The following is a 24291-nucleotide window of genomic DNA, read 5'->3' on the forward strand; positions in this document are numbered from 1 at the left end:
CGCGCACCTGCCCTGGGGGAGGGGCCGGGGCGCGCACCTGCCCTGGGGGAGGGGCCGGGGCGCGCACCTTGCGGACAAGAGCCCCTAGGATTCGCGGACCTTGCCTTTCGGGCCGGGGAGGGGGCGACCCCCACCCGTGAGCACGCCGCAGCGACTGCCCGGCTTCCTGGGAGCTTGCCCGGCTGCTCCAGGGGGCTCCCCTCCTGCCAGTCTGGCCTGGGCATGGGTGTTCAGCACCGAAAAGGCAGACGTAGCGAACAGTCGGAAGCAACTTAGTAACTTAAATGTATTAACTTATTCCGTAAAGGGAAACATCGTCATAGCCCATAAGGCTGCCTGCTGTGGAAACGTGCGGCGACATTTACAAGGAGAGTTCATACAATGGGGCGCTGGCTGAGAGCACCTGTCAGGCTTAGCCGGGGGCGCCTCTGGGCCAGGGACTGAGAGCACCTCCGATTCCTCATGGTTTTTGTGTTTCTCAAGTGTTTTAGAATAAATATGCCTTTCTCCATATTCAGGGGGAAAAATGTATTTTTGCATTGAAAAGTTTGAAAGTGAGATTCTTTTGTAGAATATTTCCCTTTATAGTGCAGAGGAGTCACAGGTAACAGGTGCTCCGGGATCGGGTGTGGGAGGATGCCACTGAAGGCTGGGCCAGTGGCAGACCTGGGACAGGGCCTCTGTGTATACCCACGTGCTCCGTCTTATTTCAGGTGCTGGGTCTCCGAAAGCATCCCCATGGGCCACTGACCCTGCACTTTCTCCCTCGAGCTGAGAATTGGGATTGAACCCAGGCTGGGAGTGGGGGCAGGAGAAGGGACCCGAGTTTTTTTTGGGGGGGGGCAGGAGGGAGCACGCTGCCAGTGGGGAGGTAGGTTGTGGGTTTCCAGATGCGCCCTGGAAGAGGTGGGGGGCCTGAGGGCCAGCACAGTGCTGCTTTCTGTGGGGTCCCTTCTTTGCTCCCCTCTGAGCACTCACAGGTGCAGAAGTGGGAGCCTCCGCAAACCCAGCGTTCGCTCAGGTGAGCCTGCCCACCGTGGGAACACGGTTTGCATTCACAGTGCCGCCTCTGCAAATGGAAGACTTGCCTAAATGTACCCGGGAACATTGGGATTTGACTTGGTTTAAATTTGTGGGAGGCCAGAAAAATTTCCTACAGTGCTGGCCTATTTATTTCTCTTAATCTGGGTCATTTTCTGACATGGCTTTTGGTGACACAGAAATATCCTAAGTCCCAGGCAATACACAAAACCCTGGCCTCTACCCCGGGGGCCAGCCCAGGAAGGGGCGGGCCAGGCTGGGCCCTAGGAGGGCCCCGGGGAGTCCAGCTTGCTGGCGACCGTCTGCCTGAGCTTGAGCAGGGCCTCCTGGAACTGAGGGTGCTCGTCCTTCACGTGGTCGAGGATGGTGCCGATGGTGGCCAGCCGGTCGTCCAGGCGCCTTCGCTCCTCCAGCTGCGCCTGCCTGGAGCGGAACAGGAACACGTACCTGCCCTCCTTCACCGCCTGCAGGTGCTTGTGGCGCGTCTGCAGGTTCACAAGCTCGGACAGTTTCTTGGGTGGGACAAGAAACCCTGTGTCAGGCCGTGCAGATTAAAAGAGGACACCCATTGGCCCCCCCCACACGCAAACCCAGACTCGAGGAAATGACAAAGGACAGGGCTGGGCAGGAAAGGGACGGCCTGGGGCACAGAGTCCCACGTCTAGGGGACAAGGCTGGGGCAGAGGCTTCCTCCATCAGCTAAGAGGCAGGTGACGGGCCATGTGCCAGGCCTGGTGCCAGACACTTCCCTTGCTATCTCCCCGTCTCAGCTGACCAGGCCCAAACCCAGAAGCCCTGCCTGACCTCCCTCTTCTGCTCACACCACGTCCAGTCTCGCAGGAAATCCCGCTGAAATTGTCTGCAGAATCGGGCTGTCCACTAGCCCCGGCCCTGTCCCTGTGTCACTGTCCTCCATACTTACTGCAATGGCCCCACATAAGTCTCCCGCGTCCACCCTTCACCTTCCACTCCTTGCTCAGCCTCAGAGCCAATGATCCTACTAACACATCTCCCGCAGCCCCAAACCCCTCCAACATCTGCCCTCCTCCTGAGAGAACAGCCCACATCATGATCACGCGCCCCCAAGGGGGGTCCCCCCTGCCCTGCCGTCCAGCCTGTGGCCCTCTGGTGGCCCTGGGGCAGCCTCGAGCTCCAGCTTTACCCACTGGCCCCTCTGCCTGGGCGACTCGCTCCCTCGGCTCCTTCGAGTCTGACTCAGGTGTCACTCCCCCCCACACACACACACCTGAAAGCACAGGTCCCCCCACACTGTTTCTCTGGTGACTTTCCTCTAGAGAATTTGTCCCCACCTAACGCTGGGTGTCTTTTCTCTGACTGTTGATATCTGGCCCCCAGGACGTAACCCGGGAAGGGCCGGCTTTTGGTCTTTCTGTTCCACTCAGCAGCCCTGGCTCCTGGGGCCACCCTGGACCTCGGAGGAGCCTGAGGCACATGAGGCGGACGGACGGACGGTCACTAAGCACTTGGGGCGGTGCCTCGACCAGCCGGGCTCGGGTGGCCAGGAGAGGGCCGTGCCCATGGCTGCATCCACTGCTGCTGTGCCGGCAGCCCCCACGGCCTGGTTCTCGCGGCCCCAGTGGCCCTGGGGCCCGTCTACCTGTCTCTTAAGGGCCACCAGCTGCTTCAGGTTGGCCTCGAGCTCCTCCGTGCGGGCTTGCATGGCGGACAGCTGTGTCTGCTTCTCCAGGAGGGAGCTGCTCATCCGCTTTTGGGTTTCTTCCAGCTCCAGGACGTTGTTGCTGCACTCCTCGGTGACCTAGGGGCCAGGCGGGGTCACCCTGGGGCCCGGGGCCGGGTCAGCCGGTGGGCAGAGGGGAGTCGGGCCCTGCCGAGCCTTCTATGGGCACAGCGTGGGAGGATTCCCCGGGGGGACGAGGAAAGGCCCTGCCCCTCGGGAGCGGGGACCCGGGTGGAGAGGGGGTGAGTCCCACTCGGCAGACTGCTCCCTGGAGGCAGACGCGGCTCGGACGGCGCCTGCCAGGGACGCCTGCCAGCGAGGCTGGTGACAAGGCTGACCAGGAGGAAAGGGGACCGGCGGGCGCCAGCCTGCGGCCAGGCCGCCCTCGCAGGCTCCCTACCTGGTGAAGGTCCCGGATCTTCCGCCGCAGCTCGGCCTGCCTGTGGTAGAAGTCCGTGCGGGTGAGCGGCTTCCGGCCCGTCTTGCTCTGGCCCTCGGCCCGGGTCGAGATGGTCTCTCTGCGGGCGATGGCCAGCTCCATGTCCCGGACCATCTTCTCCTGCTGCTTCAGCAGCTGCCCAAGCCTGACCTGGGGACACGGGGCAGAGGGGCCAGTGGGAGGCCCGCCCGCACCCACCACGCCCGGCGGGACCGGCGGGGGCGGAGAGGGTGACACCACCACAGGGCAACCCCCGAAAGCAGCTGCATTTCTGTACACTAACAATGAGCGGCTGGAAATTGAAATTTTTAAAAAATTTATTTTAATTTTCACCTAAAGATATATATTTTTTCCTTTGCTTTTCAGAGAGAGCAGAAAGGAGAGAGAGAGAGAGGGAACATCGATGTGAGAGAGAGACATCGATTGGTCGCCTCCCACACAAGCCCTGACTGGGGCTGGGGACCGAGCCTGCAACCCAGGTGCGTGCCCTTGGCCGGAATCGAACCCGAGACCCTTCAGTCCGTGGGCCGACGCTCTAACCACTGAGCCAAACCAGCCAGGGCTGAAAAAATTTTATTTTTTTTAGAGCATTTTTCTTTTTTCTTAAATATATCTTTATTGATTTCAGAGAGAGGAAAGGAGAGGGAGAGAGAGAGACAGAAACATCAATGATGAGAGAGTCACTGATCGAGCCTGCAACCCGGGCCTGTGCCCTGACCGGGAATCAAACCCCGATCGCCTGGATCCCAGGCCGACGCTCAACCGCTGAGCCACGCCCGGCAGGGCTGAAAAAATTTTAAATATTATTTACAATAGCACCAGAAAACACGAAATACTTAGGTATAAATCTAATCAAACGCGCAAGGCGCAGGTGCCGAGGAGCCGAGCAGGCGGACGAGGGGAATCGGACAAGACCTGAGCGGGGAGACACGGCGGCTCCTGGCTGGACCGCCCGGCACTGCCCCGGCCCAGCCTCTGTGAGCGGACCCGCCGGCACCACGTTGCCCCGGCCAGCACTGAGGGGAAGGTTTAGAGAAATCGACGGGCTGATTCTCAACCTGTGGTGGGAAAACTGAAGACAGAGGCGACACCAGCCAGTGTGGACAAAGAACAGCAAGTGGGACGCAGCCGCGGGGCTCGGGAGCCGGGCCGAGACCAGCGACGACAGCGGCCCCCGGGAAGCACATTTCGGCAGGAGCCTGAAGGCACCCCGTGGAGAAGGGACGCAGGACCGTGTATTTGTCAGAGGGGACATGTGGGACGCGCAAATGCAAAAAATCAACCTGGTGTCCTGGCCGCTGTGGCTCAGTGGTTAGGGCGTCGGCCAAAGCAACAAAGGGCCTAGGGTTGGGTTCCCGGTCGAGGTCACAGACCTGGGCTGCAGGGTCGACCCCCGGCCCCCACCGGGGCATGTGCAGGACACAACCCATCGACCTCTCTCTCTCTCTCCCCTCCCTCCCTTCCACTCTCTAAAAGTCAATGGGAAAAATATCCTCTCACCCTGGCCAGTTAGAGCGCTGGCTTGTGGACTGAAGGGCCCTGGGTTCAAGTCCGGCCAAGGGCACGTCCCTCGGTTGCAGGCTCGATCCCCGGCCCTGGGTGGGGAGCGTGTGGGAGGCAGCCAGCCGCTGTGTGTCTCTCACACGGACGGACGTGTGTCTTTCTCCCTTCCACTCTCTCCGAGGAAGCAACGGGAACAATAGCCTCATGTGAGGGTTCACAAAAAATAAAATAAGTCGCTGATTTGTATGTACAAACCCAATTTTTTTTGTTAAGGAAAAAACAAACCACCAGCGGGAGGGAGGGAGGCGGCACCGTCCGTGTGTCTGTCTGGGCTGTGCTGGGGGTGGGACCTGGGGCAGCAGCAGACGTGGCTTCTGTGGTTTGAAAAGTCAATTAAATGGGGTGTTTCGTTAAGCGTCGGGTGCATGTGCCTTTGGTCAGAATCCCTCTGAGCTCCACGGCCAAGGGGTCCTTCTTAAAAACAGCCTCGTGAGCGTGACGTCACGTTTACTGCTGTCACCTGCCCTCGTTTGTACCCTTGAAGCCCGGACCTCTGGCTCAGTGACAGCTGGGGATTTAGTCACCTGCCCCGGAAGGGCATGCGATCCCGCGGAAGGCGACCGCAGCGAGGGCGATCGATTGGCGGGGAGGCCGCCGGGACGGGGCAGGGGCGCTCCCAGCCCTCTCACCAGCGGGACCCTCCCTGGTCCAACAGAGGGACGCACCTCGCTAGTGGGTCGTGAGAGTCAGGGCCACGGCTGGCATTTTAGGGTGTCGGCACGCGTGGAGGGCGCCCGGAAGGACAGAATGGCAGCTCGTGCAGGGCTGTGCGTGTGGCTGTGCACGTGGCTGTGTGTCCATGTTGCCTGTGGCTGTGCACGTGGCTGTGTGTCCGTGCTGCGTGTGGCTGTGCACGTGGCTGTGGGTCCGTGTTGCGTGTGGCTGTGCACGTGGCTGTGTGTCCGTGTTGCGTGTGGCTGTGCACGTGGCTGTGGGTCCGTGTTGCGTGTGGCTGTGCACGTGGCTGTGTGTCCGTGTTGCGTGTGGCTGTGCACGTGGCTGTGTGTCCGTGTTGCCTGTGGCTGTGCACGTGGCTGTGTGTCCGTGCTGCGTGTGGCTGTGCACGTGGCTGCGGGTCCGTGTTGCGTGTGGCTGTGCACGTGGCTGTGTGTCCGTGTTGCGTGTGGCTGGGTGTCCGTGTTGCTCCGGAACGATCCCAGTGCAGGGGGGACAGACCCTGACGTAGGTCAGCGAGGGGATAGCGTGTCTCACTGGTGCTTGGGGGGCTGGTTGCTGTGCTGAGCAGCTCCCTCCCCAGCCCCCCAGGCTCCCCACCCCCGGCCCCCACCCACCTTCATCCTGTGGATCTCGGCCCGCATGGCCCGGAGCTCGGTCTTGCCCGTGTCGGAATCCACCGAGGCGCGCATCTCCTTTGCCAGCTGGATTTTTTTCTCCCACAGCATGACCTGGTGTCTTTGGAAGGGGACAAGGCCGGGTGAGAGCTCGAGGATTTTGGGAGCTTTCTTCCTGCAGCTCTTGCTCTGAGGGCTCCCCCAGGCGTGGCAGCCACGCTGGGGCCGGAGGGCAGGTCCCGCTGGGCGGGCTCTGCAGGAGGGCCGGGGTCTGGCTGTGTGCGGTCGCTGTGGGAGACCCTCTGCCTTCTTTCCTAAGGGACGGGCGCTCTCGAGGGGCAGGTGGCCTACGCCGGCGCCCAGGCCCAAGCGAAGGGCGTGACGGGTAAATGAGAACCAATTTCCCCCATTCTGGGACCGGAAGGCCGCAGTGACAGTCAGCTGTGTCTGGGATCAGCCGGCCCCGAGGGTTTACGTGGCCGGTGGGCGCAGCCCAGGGCCCCACAGGGCAGGGGCGGGAGGACCCGGGCGCCGACGGGCACTCACTCGGCCTCCACCAGCTGGTTGAGGAGCGATGCCTTCTCCTCCGTCAGCTGCTCCAGCTTCTCCTGCATCTCGATCGTCTCCCTCTCAGAGGCCTGCGGGGAGGGGCAGGGCCAGCTGGGCGGTGGGCTCTGGTGCCCCAGCCCTGCCCGCTGCCATCCCTCCCTTCCCCCACAGCCCTGCCCCGAGAATGGCGGCTGACCTTGAGCGCGTGCACGAACTCGCTCTCGGTCAGCAGGTTGTCCCGCTGCAGGTCCTCGGAGCTGCTCCGGCCCCTGTTCACCAGCAGGCTCAGCTTCCTCAGGTCGTTGTCCAGGCCCTTCATGTGCCGCTCGATGTCCTTCTGCTCCTTGGCCTCCTGCTCGATCTTCTCTGCAGCAGAGAGGGGACCGAGGGGGCAGCAGAGGGTCAGGCCCCGAAGACGGGGGAGCGGGGTCCACGGCTCCCTCTTGCCCCCTCCTCAATCACATCCCTCCAGGGACGGAGGAGAGGGAAGGGGGTCCCTCTGGCCACTTGGTTTCCAAAGCCTGGCCCTTCAAGGACTTGAAGGACAGGGTGCGGACGGCTTACAGGTGGGGGGCGTGATGGAGGACACGCAGCTTCTGGGGACCCCAGGGCACTGATGTCCAGGAGGGGGCGCCATGCCCCCCAACCATGCCGCCCCCTCCAAGCTCAGTGGTAGCAACCTCCCTACTATCCCAACGGGAGGCTCTGGGAGCCCCAAGATCAGGGCAGCAGGCGGCGGCCAGGCCACTGGGAAGAAATGAGACGTGACGTGCCTGGGGAGCCCCGACCACTGGGCAGCACCCCAAGGGGCTGCATGGCTGGGCTGACCTGCGTGGACCCCGGGTCAGGGACCAGGTGGGACCAAAGGGAGAGGATGCCTCAGCAGATGACCAGGGGGTGGATGGCACCCAGGAAGGATGCCGCCTCCCCTCTGGACACCCTGGCACCTGGCAGACCCCTAGGATTTTGGACAGTTTTCTAGGTCCAGCTGCAGAGGAAGAAAGATGATCTTCCCAACAACGTGAGTTCGGAGGCTGAGCTGTCACCTATCCCTGGGCGGGGCGCCAGCCCAAGGACCCAGAGCTTGTGGGTGATTTCAGCAGAGACGCCTGTCCTGGGCGGGAGGGCGCCCTTGCATGCGACTCTCTCTGGCAGTGCCCTGAAGTCCTGGACTTCACAGATTCAGCACATTTTTCTCAAGTTGTCTGCCACTCGTCCGCCACTGTGACAGCAGCCACCACGGTCAGGACAATGGTCAGGGCAACGGCCCATGGTCACAAACTGTGCCATGAGCATCGCTGTGGTCTGCTGGGGGTTTTTTTGTGTGTTTTTTGGTTAATCCTCACCTGAGGATATATTTTTCCCACTGATTTTTAGAGAGAGTGCAAGGGAGGGAGGAAAGGGGAGAGAGAGAGAGAGAAACATCGATGTGAGAGAGAGACAGCAATTGGCTGACTCTTGCACGAGCCCTGACCGGGGCCAGGGACCCAACCTGAAACCCAGGGATGTGCCCTTGACTGGGAACCGAACCTGTGACCCTTGGGGGCGCAGGCCGACGCCCTGACTCCTGAGCCACCCGGGCTACGGCTCTGCGGTCTGCCTTTAAGGCTTCGTGAAAACGCAGCTGTGCCCGGGCCAGGCCGCCCCCCAGCCCTTGTCCCTGACGGTGGCCCCGTCCCCGAAGGTGCAGGAGGCGCCGCGTGCTGGGCGCAGGGGACTCACTCTCGATCCGCAGCTTCTTCTGCTCCAGGATGCGGACCTCCTTGCGGGACAGGTGCAGCGAGGCCAGCTGCTCCTCCCGCTGCTGCGAGGCCGTGACCATCTCCTGCTGCAGGCGCAGCCAGCTCACCTGCGCCTGCGTCAGGTCCGCGCCCTGCTCCTCCAGCAGCTTGCTCAGCCGCTTGATCTCCAGCTCCATGGGCCCCAGCTCTTCCCCCTGAGAGGAAAGTCGCCAAAATGAGCCTCCCCGCTGGCAGAGGCCTGCTTTCTGGGTGGGCTGCGGAGGGCCGGGCCTGAGGTCCCGCATCCACACCAGGACTGGGGGGTATTTACTCAGAAGGCCCGGGCCCGTCCTTGGGTGCCCTCCCCTGAGGGCCCCGGCCACGTGCTCCTGAACCACTGTGGGAGATCTGGGTCTCAGGGGGCCTGCAGCCCCTGTGTCCCCACTGCTGGTGTGGCCCCAACTGCGCCACAGCCTTGTGGGGACAGGGGCAGGGCCAGCCGGACCTTCGTTTAACAGTAGCCTGTCTCGGTCAGGGGCTTCATTCCGTCAGAATCCATTCGGGTGCGGCTATGAGAGGGCCCTCAGGTGCGTGGGGCCCACCTGAGAGCTCGCTGCTTCTCCTGCTCTGGGGCTTGAAGCCTGAGTTGGGGTCCTCAGGTTAGGAGCCCCTGGATGCCCTGTAGGACTTCAGGCCTCAAACTCATTAGACCATTTCCCTTAGAGTTGCGGTCGGTGGGCCCAGACCCACCCGGTGCTGTTCTCTGTGTGGCCCACGGGCTGCACAAAACACCAAAAGAACATTTCAGCCCAGCCGGAGTGGCTCAGTGGGTGAGCGCCAACCTAGGACCCAGGAGGACCTTGGTTCGATTCCTGGTCACGCACATGCCCGGGTTGCAGGCTTGATCCCCAGTAGGGGGCGCGCAGGAGGCAGCCGGTCAATGACTCATCATTGATGTTTCTCTCTCTCTCCCTCTCTCCCTTCCTCTCTCTGAAATTGATAAAAAAAAAAATTTAAAAAAATAAAAAGAACATTTCATGCCAGGTGCAAGTTCTATGTAATTCAAATCTCACGGGCCGTAGATAAGGTGTTGCTGGACATCCACCCGTGGACCACAGTGCAGGCCTGAAATACTTGCTGCCTGGCCTGGGCAGCGGAAGGCTTTCGGCCCTGACTTAGCGCATCCCGCACACGGGCCCAGTTCTCCCCGAATCGGGCGGGGAAGGAGGGGCTGTGCGCGCGGTGGGTTCATTTCTAGCCTAAGGCCTTCCCGAGACGGCCGGGGGCACGTGAACCCGCCCGAGCGCCCCCCGGCGTACCCCCAGCGCGGAGACCGTGTGCTCCAGCTCCTTTTTGAGCTCGTTGATGAGGCCCTGCTTCCTCTCGATGAGGATCGTGCGCCGGGAGATCTCGCTCTCGCTGTTGCTGATGAGCTCGTTGACCTTTTTCACCTCCTTGTCCAGCTCGGCCAGCGCCTTCTGGTGCATGTCCAGCCGGCAGTGGGTGTTTGTGATGTCCAGCGTGGCCTGAGCGATGTCCCCGTCAATCTTGGAGAGATGCGTCACCTGAGTCAGCAGAAGGAAACGCGTCGGGACCGTGGGGAGAAATTTCGCAGCCTAGTCCCGAGGGCGGAAGCGGGTTCGCTCCATGTCTGGGCCTCTGATGACTTCTCACAGCAAAGAAAAGCAACATTGTTTCTTTTTAAACAGACAGTAGCACACCCTGTGCGGAAACGTGTAAATACAGATGAGGAAATTGCCCGGAATCCTGCCTTGGGGTTGACCACCCCACCTCCTGGAACCTGTCACCCCTCCCAGACTTTCTATATAAATCCCTCCCCCCAAAAAACAAAAGCTCTGCCCTGACCTACCAGCCGGCCCCTTGGCCCTCCCTGCCCACCGGAAGCCTCAGCTCTCTCCCCGCTGCCCCCACCTGGTCACCTGGTCACCTCCCCATGACCCCAGCTGGCTCCGTCTTACATGCAGTCTGACCGGCCACATGGGTGACACCCAAGGGTGTTTTAAAGCCAGACCTGCCCACCGGAGCGGAAGCTTCCAGCATCTCATGTCCCCAGCGCCCTGCGGCAACACTCTTGGGCCCTCCCCTCCTCCCCTCTGAGCCAGGCCCTGTCTTTGCTGAGCTCTTCCGAGGTCACCAGGCCGCTCGGGGGTCCTCACAGGGCCCCTGCCCTTCTCTCTGCCCTGGCGCTCAACACCCGTCACCAGCCAGGACACCCGCTCTCCCTGCTCCACTCCCAGGCTGCTCTCCTCGGCGAGGCTGCCCTGGCCTCCTGGGATGGCAGTACCGGCCTGAATGAACGGTCCAGACGGCACCGCTGACCCGTGCCCGCCTTCTCTCTGGGCCCCAGCTCCAGGGCACGGCGCCCGTCCGCGATCCCGGCTGCCCATCCCGCACCTGCCCCACCTGCCTGCCGCCAGCCCAGCTGCAGGGCGTCTGAGCTGGCCCTTCACTGCCCTCCTCTGGACACTGTTGGTACTACAGGTAGGGGCTTCGAGGGCAGCTGGGGACAGGGTAGGTCTGGGGGCCTGGGGACAGGGAGACGGCCCTTGGAGGTGCTGAAGCAGCGCCAGGCAGGCTACTTCACACCCACCACACTCTTTAGCTTCTCCAGGCACCCACTTTTGCGGGTGGTCTTGCCCCCAATTCCCAGAGAATGGACCGGGGGGACCTCCCCGGGGTCAGCCACGACGTCCCAAGGGGATCCCGTTTTTCTCAGGCTCAGTTCCAGCCCAGTGGGCCCCACTTCCTCGGGACAGCCGCCCTCCTCCCAGGTGCCTGGGAGCCACCAGGTGGACACAGCCCTGCCCTCCCGGGAGGACAGGCAAACCCTGCCACCCGGAGGGAGCACGTCCAGCGCGGAGTTGTTTATGGTGTTTAAGACCCAGACACCACCTGCAGCGTCTACGGAGAGAACCGCTTCCAAAATGCACACATTCCAGGGCGAAGTGTGACATAAAAACAAGAATGTAACTTTTCAAAGACTATTGAAGGAAAATGTTACGTTGAATATTGTCAGTAAATAACTTACAGAGCGAATTAAACGCAAAAACATACACAGTGAGAAATTTGACTCACACTTACCGTTTCTGCACTTCTGTGTCGTACTTCAGTAAAATGAATGAAAAATGGAGTAGAATGGACTCTAAAACGGACACATAAGGAGTCCAAGGCTAAGGTGTGAGCACCCGTGTGTACATGTGCTCACGGGTGTGTGCGCGTTTGCTCGTGTGTGCGCCCGTGTTTCCGTGTCTCTGTGTGCGCGCATTTACTTGGCTGCACGTGTACGAGTGTGTGTGTCTAGAAATGTTTCCAGAAGGAAATACACCAACATCCCAGGGGGATTCTCCCTGGCGGGTGGGCTCACAGCTGCCTTATTTTCTTCCCACTGCCTCTCTGCACGCCCAGGTTTTCCGTAATAAAACGCATTGCTTGCCCTGGCCGGTGCGGCTCAGCGGTTAGAGCGTCGGCCAAGGACCGAGGGGTCACAGGTTCGATTTCCGGTCAAGAGCATGTACCTGGGTTGCAGGCTCCTCCCCCATGGTGGCCAGAGCAGGAAGCAACCAACTGATGCGTCTAGGTCGGTGCTTTCACCACCCCCCCACCCCACCCCCGTCTCCCACCCTCCCTCCCTCCCTCCCTCCCTCTCTCTCTAAAAAAACAAACAAAAACAAAAATCAATGGCGGAAAAAGCATTGCTTCTGCCGCTAGAGAAAGTGGACCGTGAGCAGACGGGCCAAGGCCGCGCCCACGGGGCTCTGCAGTGCAGCCCGCGGGGTCCCCCTCCCGCGCTCCGGGGCGCCCCCTGGCGGCTGCGGCGGGAGGGGGCGGCGGGAGACCTACCAGGTTGGTCTTCTCCTTCTGCAGCTTCAGGATGAGCTGGTGGAAGTACTTGGTCATCTTGTTGTTGGTCATGTGCTCCTGCAGCTTCTCCACGATGCAGGCGTCCAGCCTCCGCCGCAGGTCCATCTCGTGCCGGACGGCCTGGTGGACCTTCTGCAAGTCGCCCGTGGCCGTGGCGTACTCCTGGGAGGGAAGGAGGCCCGTGAGGGGGCCGCAGGGGCCAGCCTGCCGGGGCGGGGGACGCGTGTGGAGGGGGGCCCGCGGGGCCCTACCGCACGGGCCCGGCCCAGCGCGTCCTCCGTGTCCTGCAGGACCAGCCGGTAGGTGCCCAGCTGGCCCTGCAGCGCCTCCTGCCGCGCCAGGCACTGCGCCGTCTGCCTCTGCGTGAGGGCGGCCTCCGTCTCCGCCCGGTTCAGCACGCTCGCCAGCTTCTCGTTGGTCTCTTCCTCCCGCACGATGGACTTCTTGTAGGCCTCGATCTCCCCGTCCACGGACTTCAGCTGGTGCTGGCACTCGCTGCGGGCGGGGAGAGCGGGCACGCGGGGTCAGCTCCCGGGAGCTCCCGGGCCGGCCGAGAGACGGGCCTCGGGCTCTTCTAGCAGCAGCCAGGCCGCGACCTCGACTTCCTGACGGCCCGACGGAGCTACTGCTCCTTCAAGGCTGTGATGTGGGGGCAGGACCGGGGAGGAAGCGAGTGGGCCTCTGCCCATCCCCTGGGGCGGTGATGAGAGCCCCAGGCCGGGAGTGTTGTCCCGATTTTAGAGACGGGGCACCGAAGCTCCGGCGCCCGGGAAGCTGGCCCCTCCCTCGGTGGCCGTCAGTCCAGGTCCTGCTGCTGGGCCTCAGCCATGGAAGGCCCCGAGCCCGGGGCCAAGTTAAGCAGCACAGGCCCCGGGTGGCGGAACTGGACTTCTTGTTCGGGGGCGAGACTCTTCTCAGCCCGGCCTGTCCCGCTGTACTTTCCACTCCTGCCAGTGCCCCAAAGGCAGGCAAAGTGTCACCGTCACACAAGGAGAGAGACCCTGATGTTTTAACAGCCTTTCCTTGGTTTTACAAATTTCCTGTAATGCGATCACTTACCCTTGATAAAAATTACTTTAAAAAAAAAAATACACACTTTAAAAACTTCCTTGAGCCGGGCGGTTGTGGCTCAGCGGCTGAGCGTCGACCTATGAACCAGGGGGTCGCGGTTCGATCCCCGGTGGGGACACAGGCCCGGGGTGCTGCTCGACCCCCAGCCGGGGGCCTGCGGGAGGCAGCCGGTCAGTGGCTCTCATCATGGATGTTTCTCTCTCTCCCTCCCCCTTCCTCTCTCTCAAAAATCAATTTTTAAAAACAAGTATATTTTAAAACTTCCTTGACTGGTAGCTACTGATAGAAAACCACGGAAACAAAGAGACCCGGTGGGGCCAGGAAGGCATCCCGAGCATCGGGCCCCCTTTGAGGATGAAGGGGGGACCGGCTGCCGGGAAGGGGGTCACAGGCAGGTAACAGGGCGCAGGGGGACCCTCTGGGGCTCTACCCCGAGGGAATGTAATTTAGGGTACGCCCCCCAAGTTAAGCCCAGCAGCCTGTGTTTTCCGGTTTGTTTTGAGAAGTTTCCCGTGAACACAACCTGTTTCACTTGCGTGTACGATACGACTTTCCGGGCCCCCTGCCATCCCACCTGGTCGTCCACCTGTGGCTGGGACCCACTGTGATGGGACTTAGTCCCTGACACGAACAAGACGTGCCCACCAGCCACAGGAGCCCAGGGCAGGTGCGGTCACTTGGCCCCCGCGTGGGGGAAGGAGGGATGGGACGCGTGTCGTTAGAGCAACCCCAGCCTCTGGCCACGGCCCTGTGGGCAGCGAGCGACACATTCCTAATGGGCGCTCTGTGGAAGGAGCCCGGGGACCGGGCCAGGAGGAGGGCCGGGGGCGACACTCTGGGTTAGTCCTGGAGGCACCAAGTGTTGGACAGTGGGGAGGCCACAGACGTGCCATCGGACCCTGTGGTTCGTCCCCTCGTTAGCAAGTCTTTCTTGGGCACCTGCTCTGCGCCAGGCTCCCTGCCAGCGCCAGAAACGGAGACCAAGTTAAAGCTGAGTAAGTGAGCTCCGGACGCGCCACTGGGTTATCCCATCCGGGTGCCCACCCCTGGGCAGTGCGGGGAACTAAGGCGGCGCTGTGTGTCTCCAAGGCCCAGCCCCAGGGGACGTCCACCTGGCCCGAAGTGACAGAGGACAGGAGAGGGGGCCCTTCCTTCCCCCCGGAGGGGAGATTAAACGGGATTTGGCTGGAACGCAGCCCGGGGCAGCACCATCGTGAAGGGCGGGGCTCCCGCACACAGGTGGTGAGACTTCAAAGCAAAGGGCCCCCTTATCTCCTGCAGATAAACACCCCTCTCCCTTCCGTCTCCCTCCCCCCTAATCCTCCGAGGAAATCCCAGCCTGAAAGCTGGAAATCCCGGCCTGAAAGCCCGCGGCTCCCGGGGCCTGGGAGAGTTTGAAAGGGCTTAAGAAACGTTGAAATCGTGGTGGAAAATCCGGAGGCTTCCGGCCGGAAGCGGGGCTGCAGGTGCCTCCTTGGTCCCCGGAGGCCCGCTCACCTGCCACCAGGTGGGCCCCCCCCCCCGCAGCCCCTACTTCTCAAGGTGCCGCTGCTCTGTGCCCGCTCTCGCCCGCCGCCTGGCGCCCCGAGCCCGGTTCCCGCCGCCAGAGCCCCGGGCAGGCACGAGCCGGGCGGCCTACCTGAGCACCTCCTGGATGGCCCGGTGCGCCTCGTCCCGGCGTGTCATGCCCACCAGGCTGGTGGACCACTGCTGCAGGATCTGCTTCTTCTGCACGCGGATGGCGTCTATCTCGGTGCAGGCCTGCGGGGCACGCGGCGCCCGGCTCGTTTCATTTCGCCCAGAGCCCCAGAGAGCGCGCTGGGGATCCCTGACCTCCCCAATGGCCTTCCTTCCCTGTCGCCCTGGCTTTTCTTTTTTTTTTTTTAAAAAAAAATGTTTTTATTGATTTTTAGAGAGAGAGAGAAACATCGATCAGCTGCCCCCTACTGGGGACGGAGCCTGCAACCCGGGGAACGTGCCCTGACCCGGAATCGAACTGTGACCTCCCGGTTCGTAGGTCGACACTCCACCAACTGAACCACCCCGGCCAGGGCACCCTCGCTTTGATTATGCTCCAGCAGAAGGACAGACACAAAATTAAACACGGCTCTAAAGACTCATCAGAGCCCCATCTGAGCCTCTTCTCGGGGCCCCACGGGCTCGAGGCCGCGGAAAGGGGATGGCCACCTGCCCCAAGCCGGGCCCCGAACGTGGGGGTGCCGCGGTGACCGGCGCCGGCTGAGACGCAAAGACCTCGGCTCAGGCCAGTCTTTAAATATCTTAAACACATTCCTAATTTTTTTTTTTAAAAACGCGTTCAGCCCTGACCAGTGTGGCTCAGTGGTTGAGCGTCGCCCCCCCCCCCCCAGGAGGTCCCCGGTTTGGTTCCCAGTCGGGGCACATGCCCGGGTTCCGGGCTCGATCCCCAGTAGGGGGCGGGCAGGAGGCAGTTGGTCGATGTTTCTCTCTCTCCCTTCCTCTCTCTGGAATCGATAAAAGCATATTTTTAAAAATAAATAAAAGTAAAACTGTGTTCATTCTACGCAGATTGGAAAGGGCAAGTTAGCAAAACAAAACCAGAAGTACCCACAGACCCCCGTGGAGGTTATCGTTTCTGGTGTGGCCTGTGCGCGGAATCACGTTGCTTTATAACTTAGCGTCAAAAGTAGCGCCTGTGAGGGGGTTTCCACGGCAGCAAATACAGGGCGTCTCCAAAAAACGTGTGCACTTCAGCAGCCGAGAGCTCAATCTTGAAGTGCATTTTAGTCAACGTGGCCTTTATAACTATTCAGAGCGCGCACACACCTTGGGGGGACGCCCTGCGCTTACGGCTGGCCCCGAGGGACGGTCCGGGGCTCGCCCTCCCGCAGGCGCTCTCTGGGACCCGGGGCCTCTCCCCTGTGCTGGCGGCAGCCCCGTCTTTTCCTCTCAACGCTTTGTGCCTACTTTCTGGGTCCCGCTTAGAAAGGCCTCTCTGGTCCAGGATCTTATAACAATGTTCCTTTTATTTCCTTCTGGTACATTTCCCCCATTTAAATTCTTGATCCCATCTGGAATTTATTTTAGTGTCTGGTATGAGGAAAAAGTCTAATTTTTGCCCCCGAATGATCAACCACGTGTCCCAACACCACGGGGGTGTATAATTCACAATTTACGACCTACAATATTCTCACGGACACCCTTGCTTGCTGCTGGGCTCTCCCAGGCTCCGGGGCCCACCCGCTGCCCCTGAACCCTCTGCCCACATCGCACCAGCCTCTGGGGCGATGCGAGGGTGACCCACCAGCCTGGCGTGTCCAGGACTCTCCGGGTTTAACTTCGTGGCCACCTGGCTCGGCCAGATGCTCTGAGACGCTGACAGGGACCAGGAGCTCAGCCATGCATTCCACAGGCACGTGGCACTGTGGGTGCCGCTCCGTGGGTGGCGCGTGGGGGCTTCTGCAGCCGCGTGCCTGGGCCCCCCTCACCTCGCTCACAGCCTTCCTGAGCATCCGGGTCTCCTCGGCCTGGGCACAGGACTGAGCCTCAAACAGGGCAATCTGTTCCTCCAGCTGGTTGGCTTGGGTGGTGAGCCGGTCCACGTGTAGGTCCTGGGAGAGGGGACCACGCGAGCGGGTGACCCGAGGCCGGCCGTGGCCCCTCGGGGCTGTGGCGCTCACGCAGCAGAGCGCCTTGGGGAAGCCGGAGGTTTGGGGGGGCCGGTGCCTCGGATCCGCGGGGTACCTGCTGCTTCTTGCCCAGCTCGGCCCGCACCCGCTCCGCTTCCGCCTTCTTCACGACCTGCCTCATCACGCGGATGTCGTCCCGCACATTCTCGTCCACGTTCTGCATGTAGAACAGGTGCAGGGCCAGCGTCTCCATCTCCGCCTGCAGGGCCGCCACTGCGGAGAGAGCCAGGCCGCCCGCAGCGCTCAGGGCGCCGGTCTGAGGGGGCCCCGTGCCCGGCGGCTGCGGCCCCACCCTGCGCCCGGGCCGTCCGCCCGCTTCCCCAGATCAGCTGCCGACCGCGGGCGGCGGGCCCCCAGCCTGGCGGAGCCCTGGCGCCTGACCGGGCTCCGCGGGACCGTTCCCAGGGCCCGGCCCGCACGGCCGCTCACGCTTCCTGCGCTCCCCGCTGGCGGCCTCGCAGGTGTCGGCATAGAGCCCGCGCAGGTGCTGCAGCTCCTCCTCCGCCTGCCGCCGGGCGCCCGCCGTGGCCGAGTGGCGGTCGTGGTTCTTCTCCAGCTGCACCTGCAGGCCGGCCAGGTGCTGCTGGACCCCGTAGAGGTCCACCCCCAGCTCCTGCCGCTGCGCTCGGCTCTGCTTGGTGGCCAGGCCCTGCGGGGGGGAGGGGGGCGGGTCAGGGGAGGAGGGCACCGATCGGACGGAGGGCACCCAGCGGGCACAGCGGGGGGGGCGGGACCCCACGCACCAGCTCCCGGAGCTCCAGCTTCAGCTTCTCGATCTGCCTGCTCAGGTAGCTCTTCAGGGCGGCCTGGAACCTCAGCATCAGGGGCTAGAGCAAAGGCGGGCACCGGCTAGTCTCCTGTCCCGTCCCTGCCTCAGCCCGGGGTGTTCTTCCTGGGGGGCTGAGGGGGGCAGGAACGACTCCCACGCTGGGTGCTCACCCCTTCTGCCCCAGCGTCTTACTCTGGAAGCCACAAGGTAAAGGCACTGGAGGTCTCGGCCTGGGCACTGAGGACCTGAGCGCGGCTTTTGGCAAAAGGATGGGGCAGGCGGGGGCGGTGATCCAGGTCCCAGTGAGCACACAGGCCCCTTCCCAGGGCCGCCTCCTGCGGGACAGGATCGCGGTGCCTCCCAGGTGGGTTCATACAATCAGGACTTGCCTTCCCCGCCTGCCCAGACGCCCCCACCACAAGAATGACCGGTCCCTAACGTCCGCGGTGCCAAGGCCGAGAAAGGCTGACTCTGGGTCTGTGGCCCCAACAGGAGACAATGCCGTGCAAAGCAGGAGGCCAAGACCATGCGGCCCAACTGTTCAGTGGACAAGTGACACGGGGACAGCGTTTGGGAGACAGGGTGGCCCGCGGAGGCTGAGGGCAGAGAGGGGCCTAACTGTCAGGTGAAGGGACGCCTCTGCGTCGTCCGTGGTCTGTGCAGAACCGGGGAATCTTTCCTTACGTGGTTCGGGTCCAAGACCACCAGGTGGGGCGTGTCTTCATCAGCCTCCTCGCTCCCCTCGGACTCCGCTGGCCCCGAGACCCCTTCCTCCGAGAGGGTTAACTGTTGGATCCTGTCCAGGAAGGAGGGCGGGGGCCCTTCCCTGGGGTGGGCGCTGGACTCGCCTGGCGCGATGCCTGGGGGACAGCAGGCGTCACTGAGTCAGTAGAGATGGTAGTGAGGCAAAGCCGGTGTCCAGCCTCTGCCACATGAGGGAAACGAGAGAAAAGGGCCCCGGAGGGCTGGGGTGCAGAGCGCCCATCCAGTCGTCTGTCCACCGATCAACATGCTCCACACAGGGAGCCACACACGTAAGAGCAGACAGAAGGCTGGCTTCTTACCGATGGGCTAGGTTGATTTTTATTTTTTTTAAATCCACACCTGATATTTTTCCCATTGCTTTTCGGAGTGAGTGGAAGGAGGGGAGAGAGAGGGAGAGAGAAACATGGATGTGAGAGAGACAGGTCAGTTGGTTGCCTCCTGCACATGCCCCGTCCAGGGACCGAGCCTGCAACTGAGGTAAGTGCTCTTGGTCAGAATCGAACCCGGGACCCTTCAGTCCGCCGGCGGACGCTCTAACCACGGAGTCAAACCCACCAGGGCTAGATTGATTTTTTTTTTTTAAAGAATAGTTTGTTGATTTTTAGAGAGTGAGGGAGAGAGAGAAACATCGATGTGAGAACAAAATATCCACCGGCTGCCTCCTGCACGCCCCCTTCCGGGGACCAAGCCCACAACCGGGGCATGTGCCCTGACCGGGAACTGAACCAGCGGCCTTTCAGTGCTCGGCACGTGGCCCAACCAACGGAGCCACAACTGAGCCGGGACTAGGCTGATTTTTTTTTTAAATGGGAAACAGCTGATAAGATGGAAAAGAAATGAAAATATCAGTGAGTCCGTGGTTCCAGCTTCTCTACCCGCCTGAGCTTTTAGCTCCTCTAGACGTGTGTAGCTTTACGTTGCTCGTGAGTGACACGCTTGTGTCACATGCAGTAATTCGTGTCCTGACCTGCCTTCCAGAGAGCATAACACCGGGACACGGGGGCCAAGGAAAAAGACAAGGGCCGCGGGAAAGCCTCTGACACTCGGCAAACACACGCACGTTCAGGGCCACCGCCCAGCTCCAGCCTGAGGCCAGGCGGCTGCGGACACGGAGCTCAGGGCTGGGGGCCGGGGCGTCACCGGGTCCCGGCTGGGGCCTGGTTCTACCACTTACTCAGGTGAGTTATTGAACAACTCAGGGTCTTTGTAAAACAGACAGCAGCTCCCACCTCCTCAGTTACCGTAAGGATGAAAGGGGACGAGACCGTCTCCCCGCCGTGAATGTTATCCCTGTCTACCAACATTTTTATCTTTAGGCTCGCAGCCAAGCAGGAAACGAGGTCACGGGTGGGACGTCCCTGGCACAGAAGGGACCTGGCTTGTGGGCGAGGGCCGTGGTACCTGGCTCCCATGCCAAAGGCTCCTCCGTGGTCCGGGACAGCTCGTCCGAGGCTGGGATTCGGCCCCTGTGGCTCAGCCCCTGGGGGGAGGCCTCTTGCTGGAGATCCTCTTGGGATTCTTCCTAGAGCAAGAACAACCAGCCTGAGGCCCTGAGGCTCAACCGGGACGGAGGAGTTACCCATTCAGCTCGCCACGGCGCTCGGAATTCAACGCCACCATTACAGGAATGGAAAACTGCTTGGATATAAAGATTATCTGGATTTTGCAGGTGGTCAGAATGGAAATCGTCTACCCCCCGCCCGCAAATCCAGACAATGGATGCAGGGCCTGTAAGTGCTGAGGAATGGCCATGCTGGGCGTGGGTTTCTTTCCTCCAAACCCCAGTCCCCAAGGACGGTGCGCCGCGTCTCTGAGCAGCGTCCGGGAAAGCCCCGGCCTGCAACGGTTTCCCAGGAGGGCTGTTTCTTTTCCTTCAAATCACTCATGTTAGGGACATTTTGATAAGAAAATATTTCCCGCCCAGCTGGCCTGGCTCAGCGGTAGAACATCGACCTAGAATCCAGGAGATCGGGGTTCGATTCCCGGTCAGGGCCCCTGCTGCGTTTCGGGCTCCATGCCCAGTAGCGGGCGTGCAGGAGGCAGCCACGCAATGACTCTCTCTCGTCACTGATGTTTCTGTCTCTCTCCCCCTCTCCCTTCCTCTCTCTGAAATCAATAAAAACATATATTTTTTAAAAAGAATATAAAAAATAAAATAAGCTTACACAATGTTATATACTTTTTTTTAAAAAAAAAGAAAGAAAATATTTCCCCTTGATGAAAACACCAGGCCCCATTTTAGTTTTAAAAGAGACTCTTGCAAATAGTATTTTTGACCATAATCATTGCTGATGATACAGTGGCGAATATTAGTGACAAGAGGGACCCCGGGAGGGAGACACTGGCCCTTTCTTTTACGGGCGGGAGAAGCGGCCTCACAGAAGCTACAGACCTGGCCCAAGTTCCCACAGCCAGCCAAGGGCAAGTTCAAGGTCAGGCTCTCAAGCCTCAGGCAATGCATTTTCTGACTGTGCTTCCTCAGAGGGTGAGGGCACAGGGTGTCCACCCGGAGTGGGAGTCGGGGATGGAGAAGCCAGGCGTTCTCTGCCCGCCCCGCCCGCCCCCTGCTGCCCTTTCCCAACGATTCCACCGAAAACCAACAGGTGGGCTGGCCTAACGCGGGCCAGGAGCCTGAACAGGGCGAGAGGGCGGGCGGGCTCCAGAGGCCGGCCTGGGGGGGCATCACTGTAGTTCCTCTGTCTCCCCGGCCACACTGTCAGTGCCCTGGGGCCACGCTGACGAATGGCAGCACAGGTAAGGGGCGCTTGCGGTGCCGCCAGGAACGTTTCCCTGGACGGCTGCTGGAGCCCTCACCCCAGTGTCCCGGCCCCGGCATCCTGAGGCCTACGTTTGCGGAGCGATTTTTAACAAGGTCAGCCGTGGGTGTTTGAAGCGTACCCCCCAGTCCCTCACACGGGGTGACGCAGCTCCTGGGTGGCAGCAGCTGCGTAAAACAGGCCCCCGGGCTACTCACCGAGAGGCTGAGCCTGTCCCCAGAGCCCACTGCCTGCTGGGCGGACTCCAGGGCGGAGCCCCCCACTTCTCTGGGCTCTGACGGATGGAGGGGTCCTCCGTCCTCCAGACTGGCTTCCCTCCTGGCTCTTTCATACCAGGACTCGGGGGCCTCCCCCTCCTTGTCCACGTCCGTGCGGCTGGTGTCTGAGTAGCTCAGATCCAGGGAGCTGACTTTCAGCTCGGAGGACGTGGCGTCCGTGTCAGACTCCAGCTCGGCTTCGGACTCCAGCTCCTCTCCCGCTTCCGCGGCCTCGACGTCCCCTTCCCCTCCGGCCTCAGCGCCCCCTTCCAGCGAGGCCTCCCCGAGGCTGGGGGCCTCCCTCTCGGAAGCCTCCGCAGCGTCGGCATCTTCATTCCTCTGGTCGCTGCTCTTCTCCGTCGTTGACACCTGCAGCCGTGCGGCAGGGAGAAAACATCGGGAAGCGAAGCGTGAGGGGCCCGGCGAGGTTTTGCTCTCAGCGGTGGACTCAGGCCCGCGGAGAAACCGCGCCCGCGCACTTCTGAGCGGCGCTGGGAGATCCCTTCCTGCTTTAAGGTCTCTGCGCTCCCCTCTGTAAAATTATTTCTCGCCCTTCGTTGCAGGAAATGAATTGTGAGCAACTGGGGGGGGGGGGAATCTAAGAGCAGGTGCCCCGCATTCCCGCCCGGCCGCCCGCACTGTGGGGCGCGTGGAAGGAACCGGAGGCTCTGGCAGCTGGAGGGGGTCGGTTCCCAGGCCAGCTGCTCCCCTCTGGAGCCAGCCTCCATCTCTTTACTGCAACTCCCAGTAAACACAAGCCCAGACCACTCACCCCGGGGTCCTCGGGGGGCAGGTCCTGCTCTCCTTGCTCTCCTCCCGAGGCCGACCCCGTCGGGGAGCCTGAGCCCCCTCCGGGCGGAGACCTGGTTGCAGAGAAACAATGTAACAGTGTCACTTAGGAACGTTCCCTCCCTGCCTGTACCACCCCGGATGTCCCTACGCCTATTTATGTGCTTGTTAATCACCACCTTTGCCACTAACCCCCCCCCACACACACTAGATTGTGCCTGTCGCGTGGTGCGGGTGCCACCAAGGCGTGTCTCCATGAATGAGCCAATGGAAAATACGGTCATTGATTCATTACAAGGAGCAGCACAAGTAGGTTACGCCAGAAAAGTCACCTTAAATATCCCCGTGTCTGTGAGGACATTGGGGAAAAGAGATACAAAGTAAGAGGAAACTGCAGAAAAGGGGCGAACCCTCCGCGAATCTGGGTCGGATGGCGCGAGCATGTCCTGGTTACAAACTTACCGCTGTCCTGCTTTCTTCTAATTAAAAATTACAAGCTTATTAGTTTTTTAAGTCAAACGGAAACAGAAATGTGTGACACACGATAGAATCCCCTGTGACCTGTCCCCCCTTCTCAGGGTAACCAGCGGTAGCAGTGAGATTCGGGGTACATTCTTTCCACGATGTTTCTTCCCGCTTCAACACCCGCGCGCGCTGGAAACTGGAGATCGGGCCGCGCGCGGTGGCATTTAGACTTTTCGCTGGATGTAACCGGGACTCCTTTCCGTATCAGCGCTCAAATTAAAAAAATGAAACGCTCCAGAAGGGTCTCGGGTGAAGGGCAAATGCTTTAAAATAGTGTCCATGCGTTTCAAAGAAGCGTCAGAGACGCGCCTGGTGGCACCATCTTTAGACCATAGCCCGAGGGACGCCCAAGCCCGAAGGGGGAGGCATGGCCCCTCCAGGAGGCGGCGAGGCTGGTCTGGTTTCCGACTCCCCGGGGCCACTGCAGGGGCCGCCCCCCGAGGACCGCCCCCCCCGCCCCCAGCAGAGACGCCGCGCCGGCTCCGCAACTGGGGCTGCCCAGTGGTTGCCATGGTTACTGCGGGCGAGGAGGGCCCGGGTTTTCGGGAGTGGAGCACCCGGGCCGGGGAGAGAGGGAGGGTAGGCGAGCCCACAAAGGACGGAGGGGGAGACGGGGCGCGCAGGGGGCGGGGGGGCGGGGAGGCGGGAGGGGCCCGGAGAGCGGGAGGAGAGGGGCGAGGGGAGGGGCTCCCCGGAGCACGCGGGGGGCCATGGAAAAGGGGAGCCGTGGGGGGCCCTCCGAGGCCTGCGGTCCGCGGACCCCGCTTACCCGCCGGCCCCGCCACCCGGCTCCGCCATCTCCCGTTGCTAGGCGACGCTGTCAACATCCGGCGGGCGGGGACCACGCGCGCAGGGCTCACGGCCCGGGGGTGGCCATTGTGCGGTTGACGCGCACTAGGAACAGACTATCTAATGTGTGGCTACATTGAAGCACAAATATGGATTCTCCGTCGCTCTCTCTCAGCCCAAGCTCCACCCCACCGGGCTCGGTTTCTGTAAAGCGACAACCGTGCCGTCGGGCGCGCAGCCCGCAGCTCCGATGCCCCAGGGGACCGCGCGGGGCGCCGGGGGCCCGGGGCCGCTAAGTGCCCCAGGGGTGACAGGCGGAGGTGGGGGCGCGAGGGGCCCTGGGGGCCAGCTGCACCTTCGAAGGGCAGGGGACCCAGCCTGGAGCCCGCCCACCCATCTCCAGACCTGGGGGGCTCGGCGCCCCCTCCGCGGAGGGGGGATGCCCAGGGGCTGCTGCAGGGTGTAGTTCCCTTCGTACCCAAATAGGAAAAAAACAGATTCCGAGGGCCGAGGGCGAGAGCGAGCGCGCACATGGGATGTCCCGGGATGGGGGCGCGGGGCTGGGGACCCGGAATTGGGGTGACCGGGGCCAGAGACCTAGGGCCAGAGGGCGGAAGGCGACTGTGGAAGTGGCGGGGTGGGCATCGGGTCCGGCCGAGGTCGGGGTGGGCCTGGGGCGGGCTGCGGGCCGGGTC

General features: G+C 61.9%; 1 protein-coding gene across 1 annotated transcript; it reads right to left on the reverse strand.

Moving 5' to 3' along the window:
- Positions 1 to 268: 268 nt before the first annotated feature.
- Positions 269 to 23765, reverse strand: CCDC40 (coiled-coil domain 40 molecular ruler complex subunit). Its single transcript, XM_081162366.1, has 20 exons — positions 23577 to 23765; positions 22266 to 22356; positions 21434 to 21862; positions 19861 to 19981; positions 18379 to 18554; positions 17669 to 17752; positions 17355 to 17574; positions 16981 to 17138; positions 16725 to 16847; positions 14897 to 15018; positions 12438 to 12681; positions 12166 to 12348; positions 9624 to 9869; positions 8306 to 8519; positions 6780 to 6949; positions 6581 to 6672; positions 6035 to 6155; positions 3141 to 3329; positions 2660 to 2818; positions 269 to 1553 (listed from the first exon to the last, which is right to left on the reverse strand). The coding sequence occupies exons 1-20, from the start codon at positions 23603 to 23605 to the stop codon at positions 1305 to 1307; spliced, it is 3420 nt and encodes a 1139-aa protein (XP_081018492.1). The 5' UTR covers positions 23606 to 23765; the 3' UTR covers positions 269 to 1304.
- Positions 23766 to 24291: the final 526 nt, after the last annotated feature.

Source organism: Miniopterus schreibersii (assembly GCF_964146895.1).
Source record: "Miniopterus schreibersii genome assembly, chromosome: 16".
Lineage (NCBI taxonomy): Eukaryota > Metazoa > Chordata > Mammalia > Chiroptera > Miniopteridae > Miniopterus > Miniopterus schreibersii.

Bases quoted from the DNA above. Each gene is read 5' to 3' on its own strand.
- CCDC40 (XM_081162366.1), bottom strand. From the start codon at position 23,605: ATGGCGGAGCCGGGTGGCGGGGCCGGCGG. The intron at 15,019-16,724 runs GTGAGGGGGGCC...CGTGCCCCGCAG, and splicing joins TCAGGAAGGCTGTGAGCGAG to GCCTGCACCGAGATAGACGC. The intron at 3,330-6,034 runs GTGGGTGGGGGC...CCGTGTCCCCAG, and splicing joins CCGAGATCCACAGGATGAAG to GTCAGGCTTGGGCAGCTGCT.